The 27,950-nt window shown below is 39.6% G+C and overlaps 1 protein-coding gene across 12 annotated transcripts; it reads left to right on the top strand.

Annotated features, from left to right (window-relative positions):
• The first annotated feature begins 263 nt into the window (after positions 1-263).
• clocka (clock circadian regulator a) lies at positions 264-27,936 on the top strand. Of its 12 annotated transcripts, none has more exons than XM_067512216.1 (23): positions 264-407; positions 8,082-8,235; positions 15,052-15,247; positions 15,358-15,449; positions 15,758-15,817; positions 16,128-16,276; positions 16,363-16,454; positions 16,531-16,620; positions 16,801-16,921; positions 17,033-17,146; positions 17,234-17,352; positions 18,288-18,370; positions 19,115-19,221; positions 19,324-19,471; positions 19,586-19,661; positions 19,797-19,938; positions 20,060-20,160; positions 20,308-20,415; positions 20,550-20,708; positions 20,818-21,018; positions 21,165-21,352; positions 21,570-21,843; positions 22,143-27,936. In XM_067512216.1, the coding sequence occupies exons 4-23, from the start codon at positions 15,430-15,432 to the stop codon at positions 22,377-22,379; spliced, it is 2,589 nt and encodes an 862-aa protein (XP_067368317.1). In that variant the 5' UTR covers positions 264-407; positions 8,082-8,235; positions 15,052-15,247; positions 15,358-15,429; the 3' UTR covers positions 22,380-27,936. The 12 variants fall into 12 exon arrangements, with proteins under 12 accessions (XP_067368317.1, XP_067368321.1, XP_067368318.1 ...); XM_067512217.1 differs by lacking the exon at positions 8,082-8,235 and adding an exon at positions 14,541-14,600 and having other exon boundaries at positions 269-407; XM_067512220.1 differs by lacking the exon at positions 8,082-8,235 and having other exon boundaries at positions 268-407; positions 20,830-21,018.
• The last annotated feature ends 14 nt before the right edge of the window (positions 27,937-27,950 follow it).

Here is a 27,950-nt window from a genome sequence, read left to right as displayed (position 1 = left end):
TATATTAAATAAACAGATATTTTAATCATAAAAAAATGAAAGTTATTTATTCTTTAAAATATATTTTTACGAATTTAAGCAACAGTATATGGGCCGGTACCATTTTTAGTAACATTTGTTTAAACAGGAAGAAAAAACTACAATAAACTAGACTGTTTAATTTGACATATATTTCAGGGTGAAAACAAACTGTAATGTGTCACATTTTGTACTTACATTAACGTGGATGTCCAGTCCAGGTGATCTACCTGAGTCTGGATGTGGATCACTTCGTGTCTGTGGACTGAAGTACAGCGGGAGGCCCCTTTGGCTCCAACTCCAAGCCAGCCTGCCTCTGCTCTGCGCAGTCAACCGTCAGCAGCGCCACTGGGTGCAGGGATATCCCGATGAAAGGGGAGACTGTTGGGGTAAGTGTGACATCTCAACCCGTCGGCTCCGTTCCGTATTTGTAATGCTTTTGTCTGCAGCCTGTCTCTGTCCTATCGACAGGCGTAGTGCTGTAAACGAACAGTTTTGCTTTTGCTCGGTGACAGACTGGCCAAAGGCCCGGTGACCCACATTCTTACCTAATGCTGCATGTTAGCTACGTAGCTAGTTGCGGCTAAGGTTGACATACATACATACAGAACATTGTTGCAGACGACTTTAATGTTCCCTGCATGACATTATAAAGTCGCTGGCCAGCGGAAGAACAACGCCTGCGACATTTTACAACGGACAAAGGTGCCTTGGCAGTGGGTGTCATGTGTCGCGGTAAGTGTGGCAAATTAGAAAGCCGTTGTTTTTGTAGCTGTATTTGACGTTAGCCAGCAAGCTAGGTGGCGTTAGCAGTCTAGCAATCAGTGCCCGGCTTATCGGCCGGCATCACCGGGAGAGCGGGAGGCAGACAGATCGATGTGTTTGTCCCTTCACGGCTGACTTTAGTTTGGTTGACTTTCCATTATTCACACACAATCTTTCCCACGTCTGCCACCGTTTTTTTACTATAGTATTGTGTCGAAGTCTGTTTACGTGTTTGTAACCTTATCATGACCAGCGGCGGGGAAGCTGTTGGTAACAAGAAGGAGAGCACATCTCTACGGGGCAGACGGCAACACCACACCGGCGGTAATTAATAGATCTGTGTCAGCTGCGTTTCTCCAGATCACCATCCTCACACTTGCATTTCTCTCTTCTGCTGCTTCCCCATTCAAAAGGGAACCTGTATCTCATGGCCACTTCATCTGTTCCCTCGTATTCTAACAAAGCTGTGTCCATTTGAGAGGTGGATCAGATTAGTCATTTTTGTAAAACCTGATGTGTTACAAATGGGTAGACTGTCTCAAGTTATGAGGAAAAAGTTCCAATTAGTTTCCTAAAAATATCACCATATTAGAGTCAAGATCTGTTGTATTTTTTGTTTATGACCTATTTCAGTATTAAATCTAGGCATATACTTTTTATTTTTTCCTTTAGAGTAAATTAAAGCAAACTTGGGAATCCCCCTTTCTGACACTGTTGGTAGAAACTTCTGTACAGTTCAGGGAGAGACTGTGCATTTACATTTCATCATTTAGCAAAAGCATTTATCCAAAGCGACTTAAAAGTGAGGTACCAGGCAAGCAAGAATCTAAGTCAAGGGTTTTGACTTATTGCCATTTAGTGTTAAGTGGTTTGGGGATGAATTTAAGCTAAAGCAACAGCTACGTGTAACTTCTGTTTCAGTCTAATATTTGTTGCAAGAAGGAATTGTTACACAAAAATATAAAAAATTCAAAGGGCTTTTTATAAAGACCTAAAGGTTACATGTTGTAACGCCACTGTTTTAGTATTCATGAGCACTTATCATTTATAACCATTGAACTAAACCCCATTTGTTTTCATTAGCTTTTGTTGATTTCATTGATACTTGAAAATGCGAACTGAACAACAATTCAAGTGCAGTCGGATGTGATAAATACACCTCCCATGTACATATATTGCTTAGTGTTTGGGAAAATAAAAAACTGTCTCTGGGAGCCGTTAGTACAGCAAGGAAAAATACTTGGACACCTATTTAGTTGCTGGCACTGTGGCTGGCTGCAGGTGAGGGGAGGAAACAGGGACACCTCCCATTTTCTCTTGTTTTCCTCCAGTCTGTAGTGTCTCTGCTTATTATAATTACTGTTACCTGTCTACTTCATCGTTTCTTGGCATCTTTTTCATATTGCTCCCATTTCATTATATACATGTATGGTTAATATCTATTGTATGTAGTTGTTGTAAAAGAACTTGAGTAAACTTGGCAGTGGATTACTGGCCTGTTTGTTTTCTCTCTCACCACTGCAGAGGAAGGGGTGGTACTGACAACACAATTAGAAATGAGGGAGGGAGACAACACATCCAGATGGCATTATGACATGTTACGCCTAATAATGTAATTACTATACGCCTGTCATATCAAGCTTTTCCAATGTAGATGTGAGGTTTATTCAAATAATAAGGACCCAAAGAAGACCAGACACAAATCGCTGTGTATACTGTAAAGGATTTAATGGGGATAAAGTTGTCAAACAGGCAATAGAATGAATGTGGTGAGAGAGCTTGCAGGGATTCCTCCGGCTCACTAGATGGCGCAGTAGCCCAGACATTAACAAGGTCCAAATCCAAATATCAGAGAGTTAAACAGAATCAAAATCTCAATTTCCAGAAATATACTTTTCAAAGAGTCAGAAGGCAAAGGTTTCCAATGAGGGCCAGAGGCAGAGTCCAGAGCACAAGTACACAGAATTATTCAGGGTAACAGGTATTCAAGCAGCCAGATCAAATCTCACAGAACTAGGGGTTTAGGCACAGCAGGCAGGTGAGCAGGCAGAATAAAGTCGATATCTTCAGGCTACACGGCTAGAAAAGGCTGAAGGGTCACTGTAGAGGAGCAGACAATCTGGCAAATTAGTGCACAGAACATGGAGGCTTATATAGGGAGTGAGGGAGGTACAGGAAGTGAAACTGGTGCTCGAGGCCCCCTCCGGCCAATGACGCCATTCCTCCAGAGCGAACTTGATAATCAATAGTTCATGGTTACCATATCAGTTTCTTTCAGCAGTAGATAAGCGACAAGAGAAGAAAGCACAGGTGGGAGTCTTATTATCAAGTCCAGAAGTTTGAGAGAGGACAGCCTCTGCTCCTGTGTTAGATGCATCAACCTCCACAATGAACTGTTTTTGTATGTCAGGTAAGATCAAAATGGGTGCTGAAGTGAATAACTCCTTTAGGGTTGTGAAAGCCTGCTCTGCGTATTGTGTCCAGACAAACGTGGATTTAAGGTGAGTTGATGGAGGGGGGCTGTGACAGAGCTGTGACCCTCAATAAACCTCTCGTAGAAGGTTGTAAAACATAGGAACCTCTGTAATTGTTTACGATTTTCAGGAATTGGCCAGTTGTGTGGCATGAAACTCCCACTTCTCTGTTCAACATAGAGCTGATTCTGGAGGAGGCATTGGAAAAATGCTTGCACATACTGTATATGTTCAGAGTGGGAGAAGATCAAGTTATCATATAGATAAATGAACACAAAATTGTTCGGCATCTTGCCCAGATAATCATTGACCAAATTTTGAAAGACAGCCAAGGCCTTGGTTTGACCGAATGGCATGGCCAGGCACTCATAATGCCCTGCAGGTGTGTTTTCCATTCATCTCCATCTTAAAACTTAACCAGATGATATAAATTGCGCAGGTCCAGCTTATTGTAGCTGTTGGACCCCTGGAGCAGCTCAAAAGCAAATGATATCTAAGGTAACGGATAGCAGTTCTTGAAGGTGATCTGACTTAACACTTGTTAAACGATAGATGGGCAAAGGCCACCATCCTTTTTGCCAACAAAGAAGAAACCGGCTCCAGCAGAAGATGACGGGCGGATGATGCCGGCTGCAAGAGCTTCAGTTAAGTGTCCATGGCTTTGCGTTCTCGGGGCAGACAAGGAGTACAGGCGGCCTCTGGGGGGCATAGCGCCCAGTAACAGATCAATGGAGCCATCATATGGAAGGTGCAGGGGCAGAGAAATGTCCTTGGCTTTGTTAAAAACTTCTCTTAGATCATGATTTGATTCCAGGACTTGAGATGTCAGGATAGTTTGGGTCGGGACCAGAAAACTCTTTCAGAGGGACCTGAGCAGAGCGCAGACAGGAGGCTAAGCGACCAAGGATTTTGCCAGAGCGCCAATCTAAATAGGGATTGTGATGTTTTAGGCAAGGAATGACCAGGACTAAAGGTGGATAAGGGGTGTCAATGATGTGAAAAGAAATATCCTCAGTGGTTGTCTATGATCAGATGGATGTGTTTGGTTTTAAACTGAATTCTGCGGAGAAGTGTTTTGTTGAGTTACCTGACTTGTAGGGGGTGAGCCAAAGGAACCAGTTCGAGCTTGAGCTCTTGGTCAAAGCAGGCATCAATAAAGTTGGATCTGCTCCAGAATCAATGAAAGCTGCTAACAACTGCTTTTGGTGTTGTGAGACCAGATGTCAGGGATGATGTGAGGGAGCGGTGGGTGGAGGTTTCAAGAAACAAACGACTCAGCAACAGTCTCCCGTCCCATGCTGAGCCCTGGCTTTTACAAGATGTGACTCTTGTCCAGTAAAAGCCGTAAAAAAATATAGACAAATAGTTTCCTTAAACTGGCGTTCTCGTTCTTCGGGGGAAAGATCCTTTCGGGCCAGTTGCATGGGTTCAGGTGAATTAGGATGATTGGTAGGAGAAGGCAGAGTTTCTCTGACTGGGTGGTGCCTGGAAAAATGTCCAGATGGACAAGGTACTTGAAACAAGGAGTGGCGAGTGTGTGTCCTCTCATATCGTATCTCTATAGCCTCCATCGACCGGACGACTGCTTCAAAGAGGTCCTTTAGAGATGTGGGACGGGGATTAAAAGCAAGCACGTCCTTCAGACGATTGTTAAGGCCCTTATAGGGGGTATCGTACAGGGCGGCCTCATTCCAGGCACTGTCGGTCACAACTGTATGGAATTCTATAATCTAGTCAATAACTGGTTGGGAACCTTGGGATAGATTGAGCAAGTTAAAGGAATCCTCCACCTCTGGGCTAGCAGGGTCAAAAATCCTGATAAGCTCCTGACCAAATTTTCAAAAGAGGAGGAATTTATCGCTTGTTTAGCCCAAGCCATTGTTCCCCAGAGACAGGCCTGTCCTGTAAGTAAGGCTAGAACATAGGCTGCTCTGGACTCCTCTAAGGCACTATGGTGAGAGGAGATGGTGAGATGAGCAAATTGTTTAGATAAATGTTAGTGCTAGATGTTATTTCACCAAGGACCTTATCGTGGTTAGAAAGAGCTCTCTCTATCTTAGTTTGACAACCATGAACGGAAGTGTCGGCTGGGTACCAAATCCCAAACGCACATAATTAGTCCAACACATCCAGAGTGATTCAGAATACCAAAGCAATAATCCATGACATTAACAAGGTCCAAATCCAAACATCAAATGAGTTTAATGAGTTTAACAGAATCCAAATCGCAAGAATCAGAAGACAAATACAGGAGAAGGTTTCCAATGAGGGCCAGAGGAAGAGTTCAGAGTCCAAGTATACAGAATTAGTCAGGGTAACAGGGATTCAAGCAGTTAGATCCAAACTCACAGAACCAAGGGTTTAGGCAGAACAGGGAGAATAAAGTCAATATTTTTAGGCAACACAGTTAGAAAATGCTGGAAAATAACTGTAGAGGAGCAGGCAATCTGACAAATGAGTACACAAAACATGGAGGCTTATATAGGGTATGAGGGAGGCACAGGTGAAAGTGACCAGGACTAATTTGATGAAGGTACAGAAATGACACCGGCACCAGAAATGGGAAGTGAGCAATACAAAATAAAGGTCTGGAACAGGAAGTGCAATCAGTGATTAAAATTTGATAATATCTGGTATTGAACTAATGCAGGCAGCCTCCATTATTCAGTGCACCAATTAGAGGTGGGGGTACCCTGTTACTGCTGAGAAATTTCACTAGTACCAGATTTACATGTTTTCACAGTTCTCAGCTTCTGACATTTGTGTTTTCTAACGTGTATGACAAATTTTATTAGTCAAGCTTGATTATGTCTTTGCTACAGTCTTTCAGAGCTGCTATCATGATGTTCAAGGCTTGACGCTCTGTTTTGACTCTGTCTTTGCCAGAGGTGTCCCTGAATTTAATGTCATCAAAAGTCCTTTGCAGTTGAAACTGTTTCTTGTCACTTAAAAAACATATAGAAGTATAGTACAGTACCCATTTCATAAACCAGTGTTTTAGAAGTTGACACCTAAAAAGCTGACCGATTACCTTGAGTGCAACATCTAACAGATTGTGTCCATTGTCTCATTGTGGTTAAAACTACAGTGTGCAATGCTGTCACTAGTGCTGCTCAATGAATCTGTGTTATGGGAAGTGTCCACTGCACCTCTCCATATTAATAAGTGTTATGATATATAAGACAAGTTTAGATACTTTAAGTAAAACATGTTTTTGTAAAAATAAAATGTGAAAAAGTTGCACACTGTAGCTTTATTAGTTGGTATTTATTGGTGTAAATTAGAAAAGCAACACTTTGGTCTTGGTGTTCTTGTCTGCAAACAGTATTTGGGTTTGTCATTGCATCACCATTCGAGCTCTGTCATGGTTATTGATCCACATTTCCCACTTGTAATCCTGCAGCAAATATTTTGGTGCTACCTATATGTGGTCAGCTTTCAGCTTCATACTGTAATTAACATTGTTTGTTGCTTAAGATTTATGGTGTAAAGGGGGCCCGGTGGCTCAGTGGTAGGGCATTGGGTTGGGATGCATAAGGCCACGGGTCCGAAATCCCGTCCCACCAGGTGTGGCCCCGCCCAGCCAACAAGAGTCACCTTGGTGCCAGTCCCAAGCCCAGATAAAATGGAAGGGTTCCAGCAGGAAGGGCATCTGGTGTAAAAACCCGTGCCACATCAACATGTGGAACACGTTATCCCATGGTGACCCCTGAAGGGACCAGCCGAAAGCCGTTGTCGCTGTGAAATGGTTAAAATGTTTCTTTTTAAAAATTATAAGTTCGATAACATTTTATAGCTGATCTTATTGTGGTTTACTTTCTTATTTTCTCTTGGACTTTAAAATGCTTATTGAAAATTGGTATTTACCTTAGCAGCTCTTAAGATTCAGTTACTGTAGAGCTTTTTTGCAGACACACCTCCATACCTACTAAAACTAGAAACTACACCTGCCACATTTATTTTTAGGGTGCAATATGTTCATTGCACCCGACAAAATGTTTTTCATATGTTTTTAGAGAAGTGTAAAGGTCAATAATGTGTAATCTGTGAGCACCAACACCATCACCTACATAATTAATTACTTAATATGTACTGCAAACCACTAATATGTATTTTACACTTTTCCCATGAAGACAAAGCAAGATAAAGCTCTTGTGAATAAATACACAGTCCATACATTTATAACCAATTAACACATTTACTCTGTTGTCTTTGATTTATGAGCCGTAAGATGTAGACAACCATTGACAGCAACATTAGCTGCAGAAAAATCCCTTTTGCCACACAAAAGGGTTTCTCTCAGACTAACCTTTGTCTTTGTAGGACTTAACGCACTTTTCCAACAAGAACAATGTCCCATTACTTCGCTTAGGACCTATCACTGTGAGGTTTCTCTCAGTGTGTTAAGCAATGATAAACCGAAGCTAGCTGAGGAGGGAAAGGTGATACTCTTTAAAACTAAAGAAAATGGCTATTCTCTTAAATAGATAATAGGACTAGTCAATCTGGATGTACACAATTAGAGATTTATCTTTAACAAAGTTCAAAAACTACACTGTACAGCCCAGCTGTAATGTTAAAAACTAAAACCAGCTGTTTCATGCTGCTACAGAACTCCTGAAAAAAGAAATTGTACTTTGAGTATTTTACTAAACATTAGGGGTATATATGTGTGTGTATTAGATGCAGATGCTTATGTGTGATTTGTCTGGAGATAGACCACCTTCCCAGCTGATTGCCAGGGGCTCAGGTTGTGAATAAACTTCCAAGAGACATGTGTTTGACTGTGTGCGTGAGTTGAGAACTGCTCTCTTATTTCTGCAGTGCTGTGGGAGGCTGACGATGACCCAGATGTTTTAGATCTGATTCAGTAATGTGAGTTTGTAAATACAGCCTTTCTCGTTCTGTTCTACTACTGTTTCATCTGTAATGAGGTGAGATGAGGCAATCTCCTCTTTAACCATCAAACAAAGGCAAGGTAAGATATCCTGGACTTGATCTGTGTTTTTTTAGGGTTTGTTACATGTTCATTTACAGTCTCGTGTTTTCATAAATAAGACGCTAAAATACAAATGTTTCTTTATTCAATGTTACATGCCTTTATTGCTATTGCTGCACTGCTGCACTATTGCTATCTTGTTGGGGCCTGGGGTACTGTCCATTAATTCCTGTTAACAGTTTGATATCCAAAATACTATTACTAATATAAAAATTAGTAATAGTATATAGTTTAGTAATTAAGCCACTGCAAAAGTTCATACATGTATTTTGGGGTAATATAGTATTTAAAAGAAAAAGGTTGTGTTTGTTGGATAAATAAATTAGATTCCTGATTTTTGCTTGCTTTGTACCTCATTTGTAAGTCGCTTTGGATAAAAGCGTCTGCTAAATGACTAAATGTAAATGGAAATAATGGATCCTGATTTGCCAATCAGCCACAAAATTAAGACCACTTGGACGATTAGTGTAACAAGTATAGTCTCAAATAAAGTTTAATTTTCTCTAGCTTACATCCTGTCATTAATTCAGCTTGAAACTGCTAGTCATACTCTGAACTTTAGTCTGATTAAATAAGCTTTTGGCTACACTATCAGTTGTTCTTACTATAGCCTGCTTCTTTTAGTCATTTGTTGGGTTACTGATTTTTGTATGTTAGTCAATAAAAAGGATGCTTTGTGTTTAATGAATGCATCCCCTTTAGAACACACGATCTACGTACTAACCAATATTAGGTCTTTGCAAATAGGGTATGAGGTTAATTTTATCCAATCTAAATTTAGTATACAATTTGTTAAACTCCTTCTTGGTACCTTATGTTTCAAATGACCAAATACACAGGGTTGGTAGGTCCTTTCACTTACAGTTTGTAAGTAAAGATGTGTCGTGACTATCCACTTTTTGTCATAAACTTCATGAGAGAATTGCCAGTCCAAAAAGAACATTTCTCAAAACAAGATAACAATGAATTTAGGTCTTTCCCCATCTAGAATAAACAATATTGTGAAAAGAGTTAGGGACTTTGGGGAAATCTCAGTATATCAAAGCCGTGGGGGGAAACAGCTGTGGAATGTGCCCTCAGGGAGCATCGCATGAGAAACTGTTAGACTGTCATGAATATAGCCACATGGGTTTGGAAATACTTTCAAAAACCAATGTTAGTCATCACAGTCAGTAGTGCATTCAGAAATGCAACTGAAACTCTATTACGCAGTAATAGTACTGTAGAAGCCCATTCATCACTTCTGTGCAGAAACACTGCCAAGATTGCTGGGATCTGAGCTTTTGTCAGATAGAGCAAAAGAAAGTTAAAATGTGTTCCATGGTCAGACAAGTCCTCTGTCTTCTGGGTTCTCTGTGACAAAGACCATCTAGACCAGGGGTCACCATCCGCAAGGACCACACGAGTCGCCTGCGGGCCTGTTCTAAAAATACATTACCATAGCGCCACTTACCAATGAGCTGCATCTAATGTTTTTGTTGCTATTCTGTTTTAAATCACATTTGATAGTTATTGTAAGAAATCATTAACATGATCTGTGTCTTCACATAGATGAATATCATTAATTTAATTAATTAATAATAATAACATATAATTAAAGGTAAATTGAGCAAATTTGTTATTTCAAAAGTGTGTATCAAACTGGTAGCCCTACGCATTAATCGGTACCCAAGAAGTAGCTCTCAGTTTCAAAAAGGTTGGTAACCCCGATCTAGACTGTCAGGGAAAGTCAACTGGATTTCTTTCTTCTTTGTCCAACCATTAAGAATGAGGTCCAGTTGTCATGATTCAACCTTCAGATAACCATCTAGACTGTTAAATGCAAAAGTTGTTAAAGCCAGCATCTGTCATAGTATTGGGACATGTCAGTGGGTGACTTGCATAACTGACAAAGGTAATTTCTGTCAATTTAGTAAATTACAATTTATTATTTGAAATTATACAGTATCAACAAGTGTCTGTTATTGTGAGGTTATAAAATTTTGCATCAGTTTGTGTGCTTTGTGTTATGAACAATGTTTGTTTAGTAGCAGAATGTGGAAGCCTTTAGCTGAGATTAACAGCATTGAATAAAATTTGTGAATTTGCCCGGAAGTTTGTTTGAAGTACACTGAGACATGAATCTGTAAAATATCATTTTACATAGTGCAAAAATGAATAAGAGGTGTTCTTATAGTGTTGCTTTACCAGAATCATGATTCCTAATTGAGTGTTGCGTTCATTAGCATAATTAGCAGTTTCACAATAGATTAATTGTTGGTGGTCATGCGTCAGCCAAATGTATACGTTGGTTATAAACTATGGTCTTAAAGGGGTGTGGGTATATGGTCATTCTTGATCACTTCGTAGGGGCTGGCAGTTATCCTTCTGAACTCCACTGACCCACTTGGCAACAGTATGAGGCCTCTGGCTGAGTTCCTACTTCGCTGGGACAGGAGGCCAGCAACAGTGGAGGGGCCCTGCCAACCACTGCTGCTTGCCTCTCAAACATTCCTGTCTGTGGGCTGTGCAGTGAAAATCCAATACAAAGACTCCCTTTGTGTTGCCAGTTTTGTGGGCAATGTGTGTGCAGTAAGTGGAAGCACAGCTGGATGCCCAGCACTGAGGATTTGGTGGTAAGATTGTGCAGCAGTATGGTGGTCAGTGTTGACAAAGTTGTGTTGTGGGTTGCTAACAGGCCAAATTAACATAACAATATTAAAACCATCCTCAGTTAAGGAATAAACAGCTGTCACCAGGAAACCGTAATGCCTGTGAACTGAGGGAATTGCTGTGTGGATGCCTTCAAGATGTGCAAGCCTTGAAGCTGTCTCTGACAGGATGTGTGACTGAGTAATTTATTCGTTGATGTGGGTTTGTTGATTTGTGTGATCTCCTTGGCAGCAAGGTGGCTCCTAGCTTTTTAAAAACTGAATAACATTATCCTAGATATTTCCTAGCAGAATGAACACCCACCTTTTACTTATTTGGATCAACATGAAGTTGCATTTTTCTTTTGTTGAAGACTTACTACATACTACAGTGTGATGTTTCCAGAGCCAGTGGATTTTTAGGTTAATTTTAGAGAGAATTTCTAGTCTTCTAGAAACCACATAAAAGCTGTGGTCTGTGTTGGGACACCTGAGATTGTGAGGGTGCACAAATGTTAGGTGTGATAGTGTGATGTGGTTAATGAAGAAAACACAAGGGTTGTAACCACAGTTAGCCTGATCATGTGATATGAGACCTGCCAGACAGTCCTATTTTTAGGTTAGTGTCAATGTTTGAAAAAAAAGGACTGATTTAATGCGATTATAGGGCATTTGATAATATTGCTATACTTTTTATCTTTACAGTAGTTAATGACTAATTTGATAAGTTTCATAGAGAAATTCCTTTTTTTGACACTACAACTTCCATAGGGCTTTTGTACTGTAAATTACATCACCATTGATACTAAAATAATGTTATCTAGACTTTGTCCTCAACTTAAACTTGTAATGGTCAAAGAGCATTGAGATTAATTTAACAGCTACTTGAATTGTGAGCTCTGTGTGCAGTGCCCTTACTCCTTCAGTGGCACCAGTGGACCACCTGATCTGGAGCACTACAGTAGGCACTTTGGGGGGAAACGTTCCATTGAGTTGAGTCTCTAGGAATGGCAGTGTTGTTTGGAAGATCAAACCCCCCTACATTCTTCTTTAGAGTTACCAGCAGGTCAAACACAGTGAATTGTCTTAGTGTCTATTTTCTGGATTATTTCCAAATTACGTACAGACGTTAACAGTTACCAGATGTTTTTAATGCTCTGCACTTAAACCTTGGAAGAGCTTTTAATTCACTGTTCCTGCACCGTACACACTGAGCTACAGGGCCCCTGAAATCTTCAGATCTTTTGAATACAGTTGATTTATTTAACTGTCACCTTCATATATTTGCCATCAGTAGAATTATAAGCTTGATGTAGTAGCATTGTGGATAAAAACTAAATTTAAACTCAATGTGGAAAAACTGACAGACAGACAGACTTTTTTTTCCATTATATCAAGGACTGCTGCTATAGCCTTTGAATGTCAGTAAGTAGTTTTAGCCCTCTTTAGATGGGTAGTCTAATATGCTGTGATATTACCTTGTCTGATGGAGCATAAAATACAAATGCTGTATCCCCAGTGGATTTTGAGGACTGATCCTTGGTTTAGATTTGTATATTTGCTGGGTGCATTTACAATGTCACATATTATTTAAATTTCTTTGAATTTTAATTCGTTTCCTGCTTGCTTTATGTTTTTCTGCTGCATGGCTGTTGGCCATGACTCTAAATGTGTTAGTATGGAGAGAATCTGCTTTATTTTACAATAAGGATTGGATGTATTAATTTGCCTGTGAATAATGTAGAATGACATCCCCTGCATGAAAAACAGCAGGGGATGACACATGTTACAGCTGTGCTGCACAATTAGACCTGTCACAGTATTTTACATCATTAACAACAAAGGGATTTACTCTATTGTCCAATAACACTTCATGTATAATGAAGGGAGTATCAGCTGTGAAGGAATTCAGGCAGAATTCAGGCTATTTTTACTCTGTGCGGTGGTGCCGGTTGCTATGGTGGTGCCCATTGGCAATGTTGCTTTGCTGGCATCTCAGTACGGGGTGTGGCAGGGTGTGTGACGAGCAGCACCAAAGATCCACTTCGGAGTGACTCATATCCTCAGAGCTCTGCTGCCCTACATCTAAGTACACACCCACACACAGACACACAGACATTCAACAATGCTGTGTGAACAGTAGAGGATAATAAAAAAAAAAAGTTCTGATGTATTTTAGGGGGAGAAAAACTACCTATGGGAGCCATATAAATTTGAATACATCTGCATCTCAACGTCGTTGACATTAGTGAACACTAATAATTGGATGTTGAAAATTCTGTCTCTTTACATGACACCTTTTTTCCTTGATGTTTGTATCTGCTGGGGGTCAGGAAGCACCAGGAGGCCATTACTCCTCATGTGATTAAATGTTAAAATGTGACAGGCAGTTTATTTGATTTCCTGCTCACACTGAGGAAAACATTTGGCTTGTAAAGGATTTATTTTACCAGGGAGTGTGGTGTTATTGATAAGAACAGGAAGGTGTTGCCTGTGGAGCTATGATTAAGTTGGAACAGAGGAGGAGGAAAGTAGGTCATTGGGCCAGCAGGTCAGTGAAGCACAGATGACATCACAGTTATACAAGCCCTGTGCCCCTGCTTACACAACGCTCACACTGTGCTGAGGCTGCTACTGTTGCACATTTTGCCCACACACTACTGTCAGTGGCTAACATTTTCTTTCCTCCTCTCATTTTGCTCTCATTTCATTCATGCCTTTATTGAATATCAAGCATCCATGTTTTTGTTTTGTTTTTGTAGTTTTCTCTCTCTATCTCTCAATCATTGCTCCAGTTAGCCTGACAGTTTGAGATGCTTTAGATCAGAAATGCAGAAGCGATGTGGTTCTTTTCTTTCAGGAGACTTAAAGTCTGTTGCTAAAGCTCTTTATCATAACTTTCCCCTCCCTTAATAAGGCAAAGTTGGCCACTTGTGTTAAACAAACAATAATCTTGCATAAGCCACCATTCTTTGTAACTTATCTATCTCAGGAGCATCACACATTATAGGTAGTAGAACTGCATTGCAAAGCTGAAAGTCAACAGGACATCAGGACACCTACTCCACCTCTTACTGTCATTTTTCTCCCCATGCATGTCCAAACGTGTAGGTGTAAATACTCAACATGCTGACTTTATTTGCCTGACTTGAGATTGACTTGAGTCTTATCGATGTTTTTAGAAATGTGTTTTTCTAGTAATGACAGTCAGTATATGAGACTATTGTGCGTTTTCTTTTCTTATGTCAGTTCATTATTTATAGTATATGTATTTTGTTTTTGTATACGTATTTTTGTGACGTGTAGTGTCAGCTATTTTGGGATTTTGGGATATTTGGGGATTTTGCCGATTTATCAGTAAGTCAGTTTGTGTTTTGTGCTGCCTGGCTTTACCAAATTTTAACAGTAAGGAACCTCTTGTAAGCTTTTTATATTTTGTTGAATGTTACTTTTTCTAAATTCTTCAAACAGTAAAAAGAAAAATTATATACACACTGATAAAAATGTGTATAGTGTGGAAATGTCACTGAATAACACTGGAAGGATTTTTTTCACCAACCAAAGTAGAACATTGTGGGGTGGAAACCTGCAAATGTAATTCATTCATGGAATAAATGGGCCAGACATTTGTTTTAATCTTAACATTTATTGTAGGCCTGTCTGCACAAGAGGAGCAAGTCTTTTGCATCAGTAGCTCAGCAAGTAAATTAAAGGGTGGGTGTCTGGAGTCAATGTTATAACATGTTTGTGAATAAAAATGTACCAAGCTGCCAAGCTGCTGTTGCATATACTGTATGTACTTTACATATTAAACTGCTCTGTCATCATTACATGTGTGTCCTCTGTGGCAAGTTTATAATCAACCATATCACCTAAGTCTGTCTTTGGTCTGTAGCCAACCACAGTTTGGTACCCTGCAATCTGCTTGTACAAGCTTAGCTGACACGACTCACTGCACAGCCTTTTGTTAATTTGGTTTTAAATTTAAAACATTTATAAATTACAATTGCTTGATAAGTTAAACCTAACATAGTACACAGTGTATATGCAATATATTCTTACTGTGTTGACAAATTGATCATATTATAAAATGATATATTTCCAGCTTCTGCATCTGTTACTACTTTACTAATGACATAATGCACATATGTCTAACCTCTCATAGACCCAGATGGTGCTGCCATGTGCCACAGTCACACACGTAGCAGACAAAAAACTCAACTGATTCAACAGCTTTTGTCAACCACCTGCCCTCTGACCGAGGACACCTCCAGTGAATCTCCTCCAAGACTTACGGAGACCCTCATTATCCAGCAGCACTTTCCTCATTCTCACACAGCACTGGCTGCACTATCAGTAATGTAAGATTTCACTTTTGGTTTGACTGTTAATGTTGACATAATTGGGATTTTATGCTTATGCAAGTAGTCATATGTATGTGTTTTGATTTTTTTTGTTTTTTTCCCCAAAGGTTTATTTACAAATGTCTACCTCACGACTAAAAGACCCCTCTCCAACCCTTAAGCCTTGAACAGGATACAAAATGACCTCAAGCATTGACCGGTAAGTCAGATGTTATGAGTTACCTGCATTGGCTTATTTTCATTGTAAATTTTTAGTAATCAAATTGTCTTTAAAATACCAAGTATTTTTGGTTCATTTCAAAACCCATGTGTTAATTTATGCAATGTGTTTACTAGATGAATGAGTTAGATCCAATATTTATTTCTTTTGATTTATATTTATCTCAATTGATCTTTAGTTTAAATAAGACCATGGCATTAGTAGAGCCCATTAAATTGTTCATATGAGGTTATTTGTGATTTAATATTAGAGGGTCTGCTTCAGGTGTGGGTCTGTTTGCACTGCAGGGATGACAGCAGCATCTTTGATGGCCTAATGGAAGAAGATGAAAAGGACAAAGCAAAACGGTGAGATCCCTGTAATTTGTATTCAGATGACATTGATTGCCGTTAAAAATATTATGTTGATATTATAAGTTTTAATTTAATAATTGATTGAAAATTATTTTCATATTTGTTTGATTCTGTGAGCAGGATTTTATTTAACGATATGCTTGCTGTGTTCATGAAAGGGGGTGTCTCAAAGTTTCCCATCCACCTCTTGTTTCAGTTTTTTTTTTTTATTTTATAGTTGATGCAATATTGTAAATTTAGATTTTTAGCAGTCTCCACAGACTATAAAATGGAATGAATTTTAGAATTGTGTCTAAATCCACAGTGTGTCCCGTAATAAATCAGAGAAGAAACGCAGAGACCAGTTCAATGTTCTTATCAAAGAGCTGGGTACCATGCTACCGGGCAACACTCGGAAGATGGACAAATCCACTATTTTGCAGAAGAGCATTGACTTTCTGCACAAACACAAGGGTGAGGATCTGTTTGCCATAAAAACTTGTGCTTAGGTTTTCTCTTTTTTTAAACTTTATTTACATTGTAAACACCTAATTCATCAGAAATTGCTGCTCAGTCAGAATCAACTGAGATCAGACAAGACTGGAAGCCTCCTTTTCTTAGTAATGATGAGTTCACTCAGCTGATGTTGGAGGTGAGGCAGTTTTTGCACAGTTTTCCTTGCATTGCAAGAGTATGAGAGATCTAAGAGTATCTTTTGTTTCTGTCAGGCGTTGGATGGATTTTTCCTTGCAATTATGACTGATGGAAATATAATATATGTCTCTGAGAGTGTGACGTCACTACTAGAACATTTACCTGTGAGTATTATGAGCTTAAGTTATTAATGAATGGTGGCATTTGCTGTGTTGAACACATTTCTGATATATCGATATTATAACAATGCTCACATGCCAACTGTGCCATCTGTTTGATAAGTGCTTTAAGCTTCGTGTTTAGAGCTCCACGTAAGATTCATCAAGATGTTTTATATGTCGCAGTCTGATCTTGTGGATCAAAACCTGTTAAACTTCCTGCCCATGGGGGAACATTCACATGTGTACAAGGCTCTGTCTTCTCATATCATGGAGGGAGAGACGCTGACGCCAGAATATCTGAAAAGTAATTGCAATCATTTGTTTTATTTTACATTTTTTAATTTGTCTCATTTTGGTAACTAGAAAGTTTAGTCGTAAAGTGCCAGTTCTCTTATTTTTTTTGTTATTGTTTTAGCAAAAAATCAGTTAGAGTTCTGTTGCCACATGCTCCGAGGGACTATCGACCCAAAAGAGCCCCCTGTATACGAATATGTCAAGTTTATCGGAAACTTCAAATCCCTGAATAATGGTGAGTTACAAACACAAGTGTAAAAACCTAGAGGTGAGCTCTCTGGGGTTGAAGGGTTTACTCTTCTTTTGTTTCTTTTTTGACCAGTGCCTAATTGTACCCAAAATGGTTTCGAAGGAGTGATCCAACGATCGCTTCACTCTTCCTTTGAAGACAAAGTGTGCCTCATAGCTACTGTGAGGCTAGCCAAGCCACAGTTTATCAAGGTGGGAATCATTAACTTTTCTTCTATTTCCCAACACACTTTGGATTTCATGCTTCAGGGTTTGAAAAAAGGTAGTTTTAATTAGGACAGAAATAAACAGTAAGTGTTGCACAGTCACCCCAGGCAGATGGCATTTGGACTCCTGTCAGTGATTATGTGCAGTCCCCCCTGTTGTTTTTTGACACTGTGTTATTTTTTTAGCTGCTTTTAAAGGCTACAGTTTATAAACGTTGTTAATTATTAAGTGAAATCTTGTGTAATATAAAACTGATAACCTTTTTTTAATGCAATAATATAAGATCAGTTTTTAAACCATTAACGGCACGTATACGCTGCGGTTGGGGCTGTCCCAGATAAAAGATGACCAGTTGTGGTGATATCTTTGCTTCTGTCTCAAGAACTGGTTCTGCTTCGCACCATTCAAAGACGCCTCTAGGATGAGTATTTCACAATGTGACTGCTTCTACTATGTACGTCAACTAACCAATCTATACCAATGCAGCACGGATGATAAAATCATGCTTATCTCGAGCTGTTATTGCCAAAAATGGCCTTCAAAAATGGCCTAATTTTCCTAGCCATGACTGGCATTTCCATATTTGCCTCTCTCCTCTTCGGATTTTTTTGCATACATATAAATATCCCTAGGCAAAAGGCTTGGTACGTCCTTAGCTTTATTTTTCACATACTGTATATAGTAGAGCAGATCAATCTGGCTGAAATCTCACAGTCTGTCTTAAGGCAAAGTACAGGGTGACGAACTGTACATGGCAATTCATAAAATACACACTATGTTAAAAAATGAAAATGCGTAAATTGGGTCCCTTGTTAGATCAACAAAGGTTTGTATAATTTATTAAATATGTATGTTTTTAAAATAAATAAAAAATAAACCAATCATTAAAAAAATAATTAAAAACGCTCTTTCACCTACAGGAGATGTGCACTGTAGAAGAACCGAATGAAGAATTCACCTCCAGGCATAGCTTAGAGTGGAAATTTCTCTTCTTAGATCACAGGTAGTTTTTTTTTTTATACTTGTCATTGGCTCTTTAAAATAATTGTTGTGTGAAGACGTCATTTTCTTTGCTGTTTTGTGTTGATGTTTTTATAGTAATGGTAGAAGCTGGGCTTGGCTTCCATTTGGAGTGTGGTCCATTAATTGTGTAAAAAAATAAAAAAAAAAAAATAAAAAAAGGACTGACTACAGGAGTGTGTGAGAGTAGATACAAACACTGTTAATGAATAGTGTTAATGAAGTGAGTTTTCGATTTGTAAAGGCAGTCACAGCCTAAACATATGCAATGCTGGGTCCCGTACTGTAAGACCCTGTCATACTCCCTGATTCAGCCACAGCTGTGTTGATGTTGTGTGTGACTCGACGTATTGTAGCAATGAAAAAGAGTGAAATGTAGTGGCCACATAGAAACTACTCCCATAGTGTTGATAATGTTACTTATAATCAATTATTTCCTAATAAGATTTTGTGACTCCAGAGATCATAAATAGATTTCAGAATGATAATGGATGTTTTATCTGCAAACCCAACAATGCATGGAGTCATTAGTAGGGTCAGTGGTATCCCACATTACATCATGTTTTGACAACATTTTTCATTCATCTCTGTTCTAGTAAGTGGAAATCAAAATGAATTGTTGAGACCACACTTATTTTGTCTAGTTCAGAAGCTTTCTGACTAGCCCCTAAATCTCTTCACTACTCTAACAGAAGTACAATTACTTACTTTTACTGTACTTGTCCAGAGCTCCACCTATCATAGGTTACCTCCCGTTTGAGGTCCTGGGTACATCGGGATATGACTATTACCATGTAGATGACCTGGAGACACTAGCCAAATGCCATGAACACTGTGAGTACAGTTCTGTTACTTTTATTACCGTGAGTTGATCTGTCAGCTTCTTCTCAAGGTTTCAAACAATGCAAACTCCACTTCTTCTCCCTCTGACTTTAGTAATGCAGTATGGCAAAGGAAAGTCCTGCTACTACAGATTCCTTACCAAAGGGCAGCAGTGGATTTGGCTTCAGACCCAGTACTACATCACCTACCATCAGTGGAACTCCAGACCAGAGTTTATTGTCTGCACACACACTGTTGTAAGGTACATAGATAATCCTTAGATAATTACACTTTTAGATACAGAAGTAGAAAAATGCTTCATCTCACACCTGTCTGTTAAATCAGGATGTATACGCACATTTTATTTACTCTGCAGTTACGCTGAAGTAAGAGCAGAGCAACGTAGGGAGCTTGGCATTGAGGAATCACCGCCTGAGGTCACAGCAGACAAGGTTAGACTTTCATTCAACACAAGCTGTTTCTTTTTTTTTCTCTCTCAAATTCTTTTTAGGGAAAGACGGAACCACATTTGAGCTTTTTTTACACTGATGGTGACTAATGTGACTTTTTACCCCACATCATCGCAGTCCCAGGATTCAGGCTCTGAGTCCCAGCTCAACACTTCCAGCCTCAAGGAGGCTTTAGAGCGCTTCAACCACAGCCGGACACCATCGGCCTCATCTCGCAGCTCACGTAAATCTTCACACACGGCTGTGTCTGACCCAGCCTGTAAGCACCTTCCATAACATGTGACATGGCAACAAGTTACCTCCACAACTCTACACTATTTTGTATTAAGTGATGCTTTTTATTTTAAACCCAAGCATCATATTTACATTTTCCCCCTCAGCATCACAGATGAAGCTTCAGGGAGATAGAAGTACACCAGGTCGGCAGTCTGTCTCTGCCATAGAGATGACATCTCAGCGGAGATCATCTGTCAGCAGTCAGGTCAGTGAAGGGACAAAAACAGTTTTGGTGTAAAATTTCGGACTGTCCTGGCTCATGGCATTTAGTAATGAATGAAAAGATTTGAAGCACTCTCTTCTCTTAGCTTTTTTCCTTTTTTTTTTGTTTGGTGTCTGTCTCTTTCATCAGCAGTCGATAAGCTCCCAAAATACAGGACAGAATATGGCTCAATCTTTGGTTTCACAACAGCAGCAGCAACAACAGCCTCAAGAGCAACAAGTTCAGACCAGTAGCCAAGTAAGATACTTATCTAATTTGTTTTAAAGCATAAAATGCTTGACTAGTCTCTGATGAATAGCTTTTTAAATACTTCCATAAGAGCCATTCCACCATTCCTATTGTTGTTTTTCCATGCAATTGCACTTTGACAGGCAATGGTGCAGTTCTCCAACCAGCTAGAAGCCATGCAGCACCTAAAAGAGCAGCTGGAGCAGAGGACAAGGATGATTGAGGCCAATATCCAGCGTCAGCAGGATGAGCTGCGGCAGATCCAGGAGGAGCTGCAGAAGGTTCAGGGACAAAGTGTGCAGGTGAGCTGCTCTACTTAAGAGCGTGTTGGAAATGAGTAAGCATAGAGCCACATGATGTGATTGCTTTGATTTGTGATGTAGGGATTTAAAAATGTGCTGACTTTTTCAGATGTTCTTGCAGAAAGGAACCGGAGGACTAAATGTTAGCTCTGTTCAGATGGCCCAGGGGAGCGCTGTGCAGCAGGGGGGGACACTTAGCATGCAGGGCCAGGTGCTGTCTGCAGGACCTTTACAGAACAACATGCCACAACAACATGCCCAATCCCAGCAACAAACACTCCTGCGAGAACAGAGCACAGCACTTTCACAGGTCAGACAAACTAAACTTCTTTGTCCCCTAGCCATTCATTAGAAATTAGGAAAAAAAACTCTTTCTATCTAATATCACAGCCACCCACTGAACCTTTTGCTTTATGCTTTAGATATTGTCACTGACTGTCATTCTGTGTATTTCAGTCTCAGCGGTTGTCTCTCACTCTGCAGCCTCAACAAAATCCACTGCCTGCATCTCTCTACAACACAATGATGATACCTCAGCAAAGTCCTGCTAATGTGGTCCAGATTGCCACTAGCCTGGCTCAGAATTCTGGACCCAATGCTCCTGCTGTGGCAACATTTGCACAGGACCGTGCAGCTCAGATTAGGTTTGCATCTTCATTTCTGTCTTATTGCTTTTATTTAGCTGTGTAAGTTCTGCACTGATTGCGGTGCCTGCTTACCATCATTATTTGATACAATTTTATTTTCAATAGTGCCATTTCATATGTGCAAACATGAAAACTTATGGAAATGTGGTCAGGAGATTTCTTTCAGATTCAGCTACATCTCCCTCACTCTTGTTCACTTCCTGTCTCTTTATAGGTTTCCTGCTGGTCCTCAGCTGCTCACAAAGCTAGTGACAGGACAGATGGCATGTGGGGCAGTCATGGTTCCCACAACCATGTTTATGGGTCAAGTGGTGACAGCCTTTGCTCCTCAGCAGGGCCAGACCCAGACCATCAGCATTTCCCAGCAGCCACCACCACAGCAGCAGCAACAGCAGCAGGAGCAGCAGCAAGTACAATCACAAACACAGGTCGCAGCGATGCAGCCGGCGCAGGCCCCACTGGGCCAGCAGCAAACACAGTTCATACAGGTAACACTCGAAATGATTTTGAAAGTTTCCTTAGCAACTTCTTTGCATTGTGTGTATCTGTGTAAATGTTCATTGGTCCAGTTCTAATGGATGGATTAGTGTCAGTTCAAATGGCAGTGCTTACTACCACAGTTCTGTCTCTCCATGGCAGCTGCAGTGAGTTTTTTTTTTTACCACTCACTGACAAAGTGGGATATGAAAAAGTAGTGAGATTTAGTGAGAATCAGAATGTGTTTTGTGGTACTCAACAGTATAAGGTATGTGCAAACACACAGCTAATTTCAATTTTTTCGCCTAAGGCTCCTCGGCTCCTTCACGGAAACCAGTCCACCCAGTTGATCCTGCAGGCAGCATTCCCTTTGCAGCAGCAGAGTACCTTTACTGCCACAACCCAACAACAACAACAATTACAACAGCATCATCATCATCATCAGCAGAAGCAGTTACAGCAGCAGAAACAGCAACTGCAACAACAACAGCTGGCCACTCACAGAGCTGATAGTTTGTCTGACCGCTCTGCAACGCAGCCACAGTAGTTGGCTGAAGTCAGTCAGAAGTGGAGTGAGCTGGGCCCATGCGTGAGTGTCTTTGTGACAGAGGTCTAAAGAGGAATTCTGGAAGTGCAGGACTTAGACCATGGCTCAGAGGCTGTGATGTGATTGAACGGGCAGACTGTGGTTTCCCTCTCTTCATAAGGATCTTTTGCTGTTTGCACTTGCTAGCTCCTGAGCACAGCATGCTACAGAGAACCCAGGACTAAGCTCGTTGTGGTTCTGGCAACCAGCTTTGGCTCGGGGCAAAGCCTTTCCTCCAAGAAAACAGGGAGCCACGATCCCCGTAGTGGACTTTCCCTCTCTCCTATCCCTCCTCTGACTCTCTCCTTGCTCTCCGTGTGTGCGTGTGTGTTTGTGTGTGTGAGAGTGTGTGTGTGTGTGTGTGTGCGCTCCAGTTAATGCAGTGAAGCTTTTTCACGGCTTTGCATACATCCTGTAGAACAGCCTGCTTTGGATGTTTTCTCCTATGCTTCTTTTTCATGTAAAAATAATTATAGGTCAGAAAATATTTTTAATGTGGTGTAGATTGAACTTTTATTGTACAGAACATCATGTTTAATATATAATGTAAATATATTGAAAAAGAAAGAACTAATATTTTATATGATGCATGTAATGAAAATGCGTAGTCTAATATTTGCAGCTTTGAATATGTTTTTTTTTCTAGTCCTTCAAGAAGAAACATGCTAAGTGGCTGGTATTTTCACACACTTCCTTTCTCCTGAGGGTTGGGGACAATGCAGATGCTGCTTGTTTTGTCACAGTTTCTTGAATTCTTGACCCAAAATTTTATAAAATCTTTAAAATGCTATTTTGAGAATTCTAATTTCAACTTGAGTTTGATTATTTTAATAAAAATAATATCAGCCAAAGCTAAGATACATGTAGGGAAAGTAATTGCCAACAAAATTAGCACTTATGCTGAGATCCCTCCATTTCTCAATGGATCAGTGGCTTTCAGCTTGTCCCTTCAGGGGTTGCCACAGCGAAATGTGTTCCGCATGTTGATTTTGCATGAGTTTTTATGCCGGATGCCCGTCCTGCCGCAAACCTTCCTGCTGCAACCCATTTTATTCAGGCTCTACACCTCCTGGGTTGGGGTGGGATGGGATGGGATTTGGACCTGCTCCATCCCAACCCGATGCTCTACCACTGAGCCACCAGGCTCCCATCCCTGCATTTCTCAATCATCCATAATATCTAGCTTATACTATACCTTAAAATACAATGTTTGTTCTATAAAAAAAAATTATCCCTTGAAATATGATTAACGTTTACAAGATGTTACTGTAATTTGTCTAGTTAACCTGCTGCTAATATTTCTAAATGTGCTTGGAGGAATTTGTGTAACTATGGGGCTAATCAATTGATTTTCCTAATGGAATCCTGATCATCCATTTGCTCTTTAGCCATCTGGGTCTCCGGGTTTCCTTTCCAGCTGTGAGTTGCTCCCAAATCAGTTATTGCTAAATAGATTTGGAGAAGTAGTGACTTGACATATCTCCTACAAGCTCCTTGCACTCTTTGGGTGCAAAGCCTTATACTGTATCTGCAAATTCATCTTTTAGATACTCCATAGTGCTTTGTGGTCAGAAGTAGAATTTGGTTAACTTAAAGATAAATCATATTAAGGTTGGATTTCTCTGCATGTTTATTTAGCTTCATTTAAACCAGCAACTGACTTGTGGCCACTTGGAGACAGGTAAAGCAAGCTGACATATTAAAACTATCTTGTTATTAAATGGTTGGCTATTTACACATCCAGCAGGTGTAAGAATGACGAAAAAGTTACATTTCTACTCTACATAATTCAGTTTCTCCATTACCTAATTGAAATATATGGTTGGTTAGCTTCTAAATGCTCCACTATGTTCACCAGCTAGTTGTTAACTGTGTCTACCAGTTGAGGCTGGGGAAGATTTTTCGCTTACAACAATTTCTTGCTGTGGCCAATAATGAAGCAATTAGAGTTGCAACAATGAACAAACACAGTTAAGTTGTGGGCCAGAATGTATGAGTTAAAACTAGTTGTTGAAAACCAAAGCTTTTGTTTTTGTTCTTTGCAGATAATCAGCTATTGAAATAAATTATATACTATGTTTATAATACCCTCTATTTGTCTCTCACCGGTGTATCTAAGCTTCACTTAGGTACAACACCCAGTGTTTTAAAATTAACATAAGTGTAGAGCAAATAAAAACTGTATGGTTTGGAAATGAATTTTTTATAAGGCCATATTCATATAAAACGCAGAAAGGAACAGTAAACACACTGATTAGAGGAACTAGTGGTATTAGATGGATACACCAACCTTATTTTGTACAATTTAAAAATGGATGCCACCCTTCTGTCTGCTGAATGTTAGTCCCTGTTTTTAATCTTATGGTTACTTGGAGCAGGTTGCAATCTCAATGCAGACAGGGACATCCACCAAACTCCCCAGCAAACTCATTCTGGGTTAGAAAGTTTGCCCATAACCCCCTAATCACCATCTGATCTAATTCATCACCAGCTGGTATCAAGCTGACAGCTAAGCCCATTCTGTGTGTATTTGTGTGTGTTTGTATAAAGTGATTGGCTGATCTCAACACGTGGCTAAAGGTCTAGTGAAATACATACAAAATCAATATCTGATCTTTTTTGGCCCCAAGGAGTCCGTAGCGATATCAAGTCCATAAAAACAGGAGCACTGAGCACGAAATGCATTGTTCCTCTACTATGAACAATTTGATGGATGCAGCATAGAAGTTGTATTTGGTTTAAACACGGCCTTGGGAAGCAATAGTGAAAGGCTAATAATACACCTCATTTGTGGTTTAGTTGTTCATGAGATATTAGACCCATTTTTCGTCAGATGCTGTTTCTGTAAAATATCCTGAGGCCAAATGTTTGAACACAGAGGAAATTGCTTTAGATAAGATTTTTACCTTTAAATATTTCCTTTGCACTATGATGCTTTGTTTTAGCTCCAACTTTATTATGGCCTTCTGAAATTTTCATTGGGATGGTCAAATACAAAAAGGGTGGAAAGGGGGGTACTGAACTGTATGTTTGACTTTTTCAGTAAGCAAACGTATAATCAATTACGTACGTAACCATCCCCCCATTTCTGAACCCACCTCTCTACCCGAACATTTCATGTAAAGTGCTTAACACCTGCTTCTTTCACTGTGTTGTTTCCATAAAAACAGCAGCATATCAATACACTCCCCATGTAGCATAAACTTGCAGAGCAGGCCCGTTTCTGTGCCCCATGCAAATAGCAACCTGGAGTGTGAGGTGCAATATATCTTCAAGAATTTAACTGAATATAAGAAGCATAAGCATCATGAACAAAGAGATGCACCACTGCGGTAGGATTTGCAGAATGTTTGATAAAATAAAGTGAACCAAATTATTTTTTTTGTAAAGAATCTTCAACAACATAAATGCTTTTAAATGTGCAAACACAAAAATGTTGGTAAAAAGTTCTCAATAAAGATCTTAACTACAAGTCAAGGATTTAAACTGTGACACAAACACAGACTGTTACGTCCTCCCCTGAAAAGGCTGGTTATGCAAAGATTTGGAAACAAATTTAATGGTTGTTTTCTGTTTTCACAAGCTGTGATCCAGTGTTAATATTGAATCTTTACCTGACAGTAAAAATGTTGGAAAAGGCCACATTTTAAAAGACAACATAACATTCAATTTTGTAAAAAACAAACAAACAAAGAAACAAACAAAAGAAACAGATTAAATGTGAAATGAGTGATCTGACTCAGCCATTTCCACATCACAGGAAAATGGTTTGTTATCCAAAGAAAGGGAGACTCCAGAAGGCGAGTTCTAAATAAAAGAACACAGTGCTTTATGTTAAATGTTGTGTTGTTCTGATGTACACATTAGAATTTCTAAATGTCTGTTAGTATCCTCTCTCTGCTTTCAGCTCATGTTGTGTGGTGTTTATGTTTGGCTCATTAAATTCACTGCCAGAGTCCACTTCAATGGCAAAAACCTAAGTCAATGAAAATAAAAACAGACATTAAAGAGTAAATCCACGTTAAATTCAGGTCTCAGAGCCAGTGTTTACCTCTCTGCAGGTGATGGCAGCTTATTCAGGTGTGGCCAGAAGAGCAAGTGTGTTTCAGCCCAGATAGTTTGCCGAGTGTAGCAATTCTGCCATCACTTTATAATTACGCTTCACAAGTGTAAAATTCATCTAATTATGATTTGTCAGTTATGATGGATTAACAATTTTTGGGTTTTCAGGCCGTTAAATCTGCACATGGCTGGTTTGACAGGTTGGCTACTCATTTCATTAAAAAAAGTCCATTAATTGCCTTTCATTGCCTATTAGTAAAAGTTGTTGATCCGCCCTAATATCCTGAACTGACCCCTGCTCAGTGATTCTTGTCCACCTAGTTGCACCTCTGGTTCTGAGCTGCACTGAGTTGTTGTTTTATGCAGACTTTTGTGAAACAGTAAAAAAAGTTAAAATATATAAACGACTAAAAACAAACAAAAGGGCTTTTTACAGTCTGGCCCCTATTATGTCACAGTCCCTGTAATGTGACTGCAACGTTTTATTATTTTCAGGTATAAATCCTAAAAAAACAACCTAATTTTTAAAGATCACCAAATAATACTTATCAAAATGAAGAATGACATTTATTAGCTTCAATCTTTTAACTTCTTTGTAAAGAAGTGGTACCAAAGTTTTGGTAAAGATTTACCTCGGTTTACCATTTAACATACAAGTTCCATTGTAACGCACCATTATGTAGCTGTAAGCAGCTATTTGTGTATTAAGATATTTGTCAACAAAAATAACTACTTCTTTGGTCATGGTGAAAAATCCATAATGAATGACAGAGTACATATTTGTAATTATGCCTTCATTGCAGAAAGCCCAATTGCTGACAACTACAGCAAATACTTCAAATTGCCTCATAGCTACTATGTTAACTACACTGTACACTGAAGAACAACCTTTATTGTCATTGAGCACATATATATATATCACATACATGTTACAATGAAGTTCTTTCTGTGCATTTAACCCATCGCCCCTCGGGGGAGCAGTGGGTAGTCACGGGGGAGGGGGCTGCCCAGGGAGCTAGTGCTCAGGGTTTCTGCTCAGGTACACACCTGGGAGTGGAGAACCTAACATTTCATAAAAATATGTATTTTTTTTTTGCTGCACATTAGGATGTCTGCTTTATCTTTTCCTGCTATGAGACACTCTACATCCTTTTCTGCCACCTGCTGTTCACCTTGAGACTATTTTCAGGCTCTTATACCAAAATTAAACTTGTCCCTCACTCACACAACTTAAAACGGTATTTTCCACAAACAGGGGCCAAAGCTGTCGCTGATATTTCAGAGCTTCACGTGTGGAAAATGTGCACTGCGTTGCATAAATGTCCATTCATAAATTAAAACAGCCTTTTCACGCAAATGTGTGAATTTTTTCCTTCCCTTCAGTTTGAAAATAAACCGGTATGAAAGGTCTGTGATGTTGTTCTAAAGCCTGTTTACTTTTCAAAATGTGTACACTTTTTTTTATTCAGC

The sequence above is a fragment of the Channa argus genome, chromosome 8 (assembly GCF_033026475.1).
Source record: "Channa argus isolate prfri chromosome 8, Channa argus male v1.0, whole genome shotgun sequence".
In the NCBI taxonomy this organism is placed as follows: Eukaryota; Metazoa; Chordata; class Actinopteri; order Anabantiformes; family Channidae; genus Channa; species Channa argus.
Note: the sequence above shows the minus strand (reverse complement) of the source record. Positions and strands in the feature narration are given on the sequence as shown.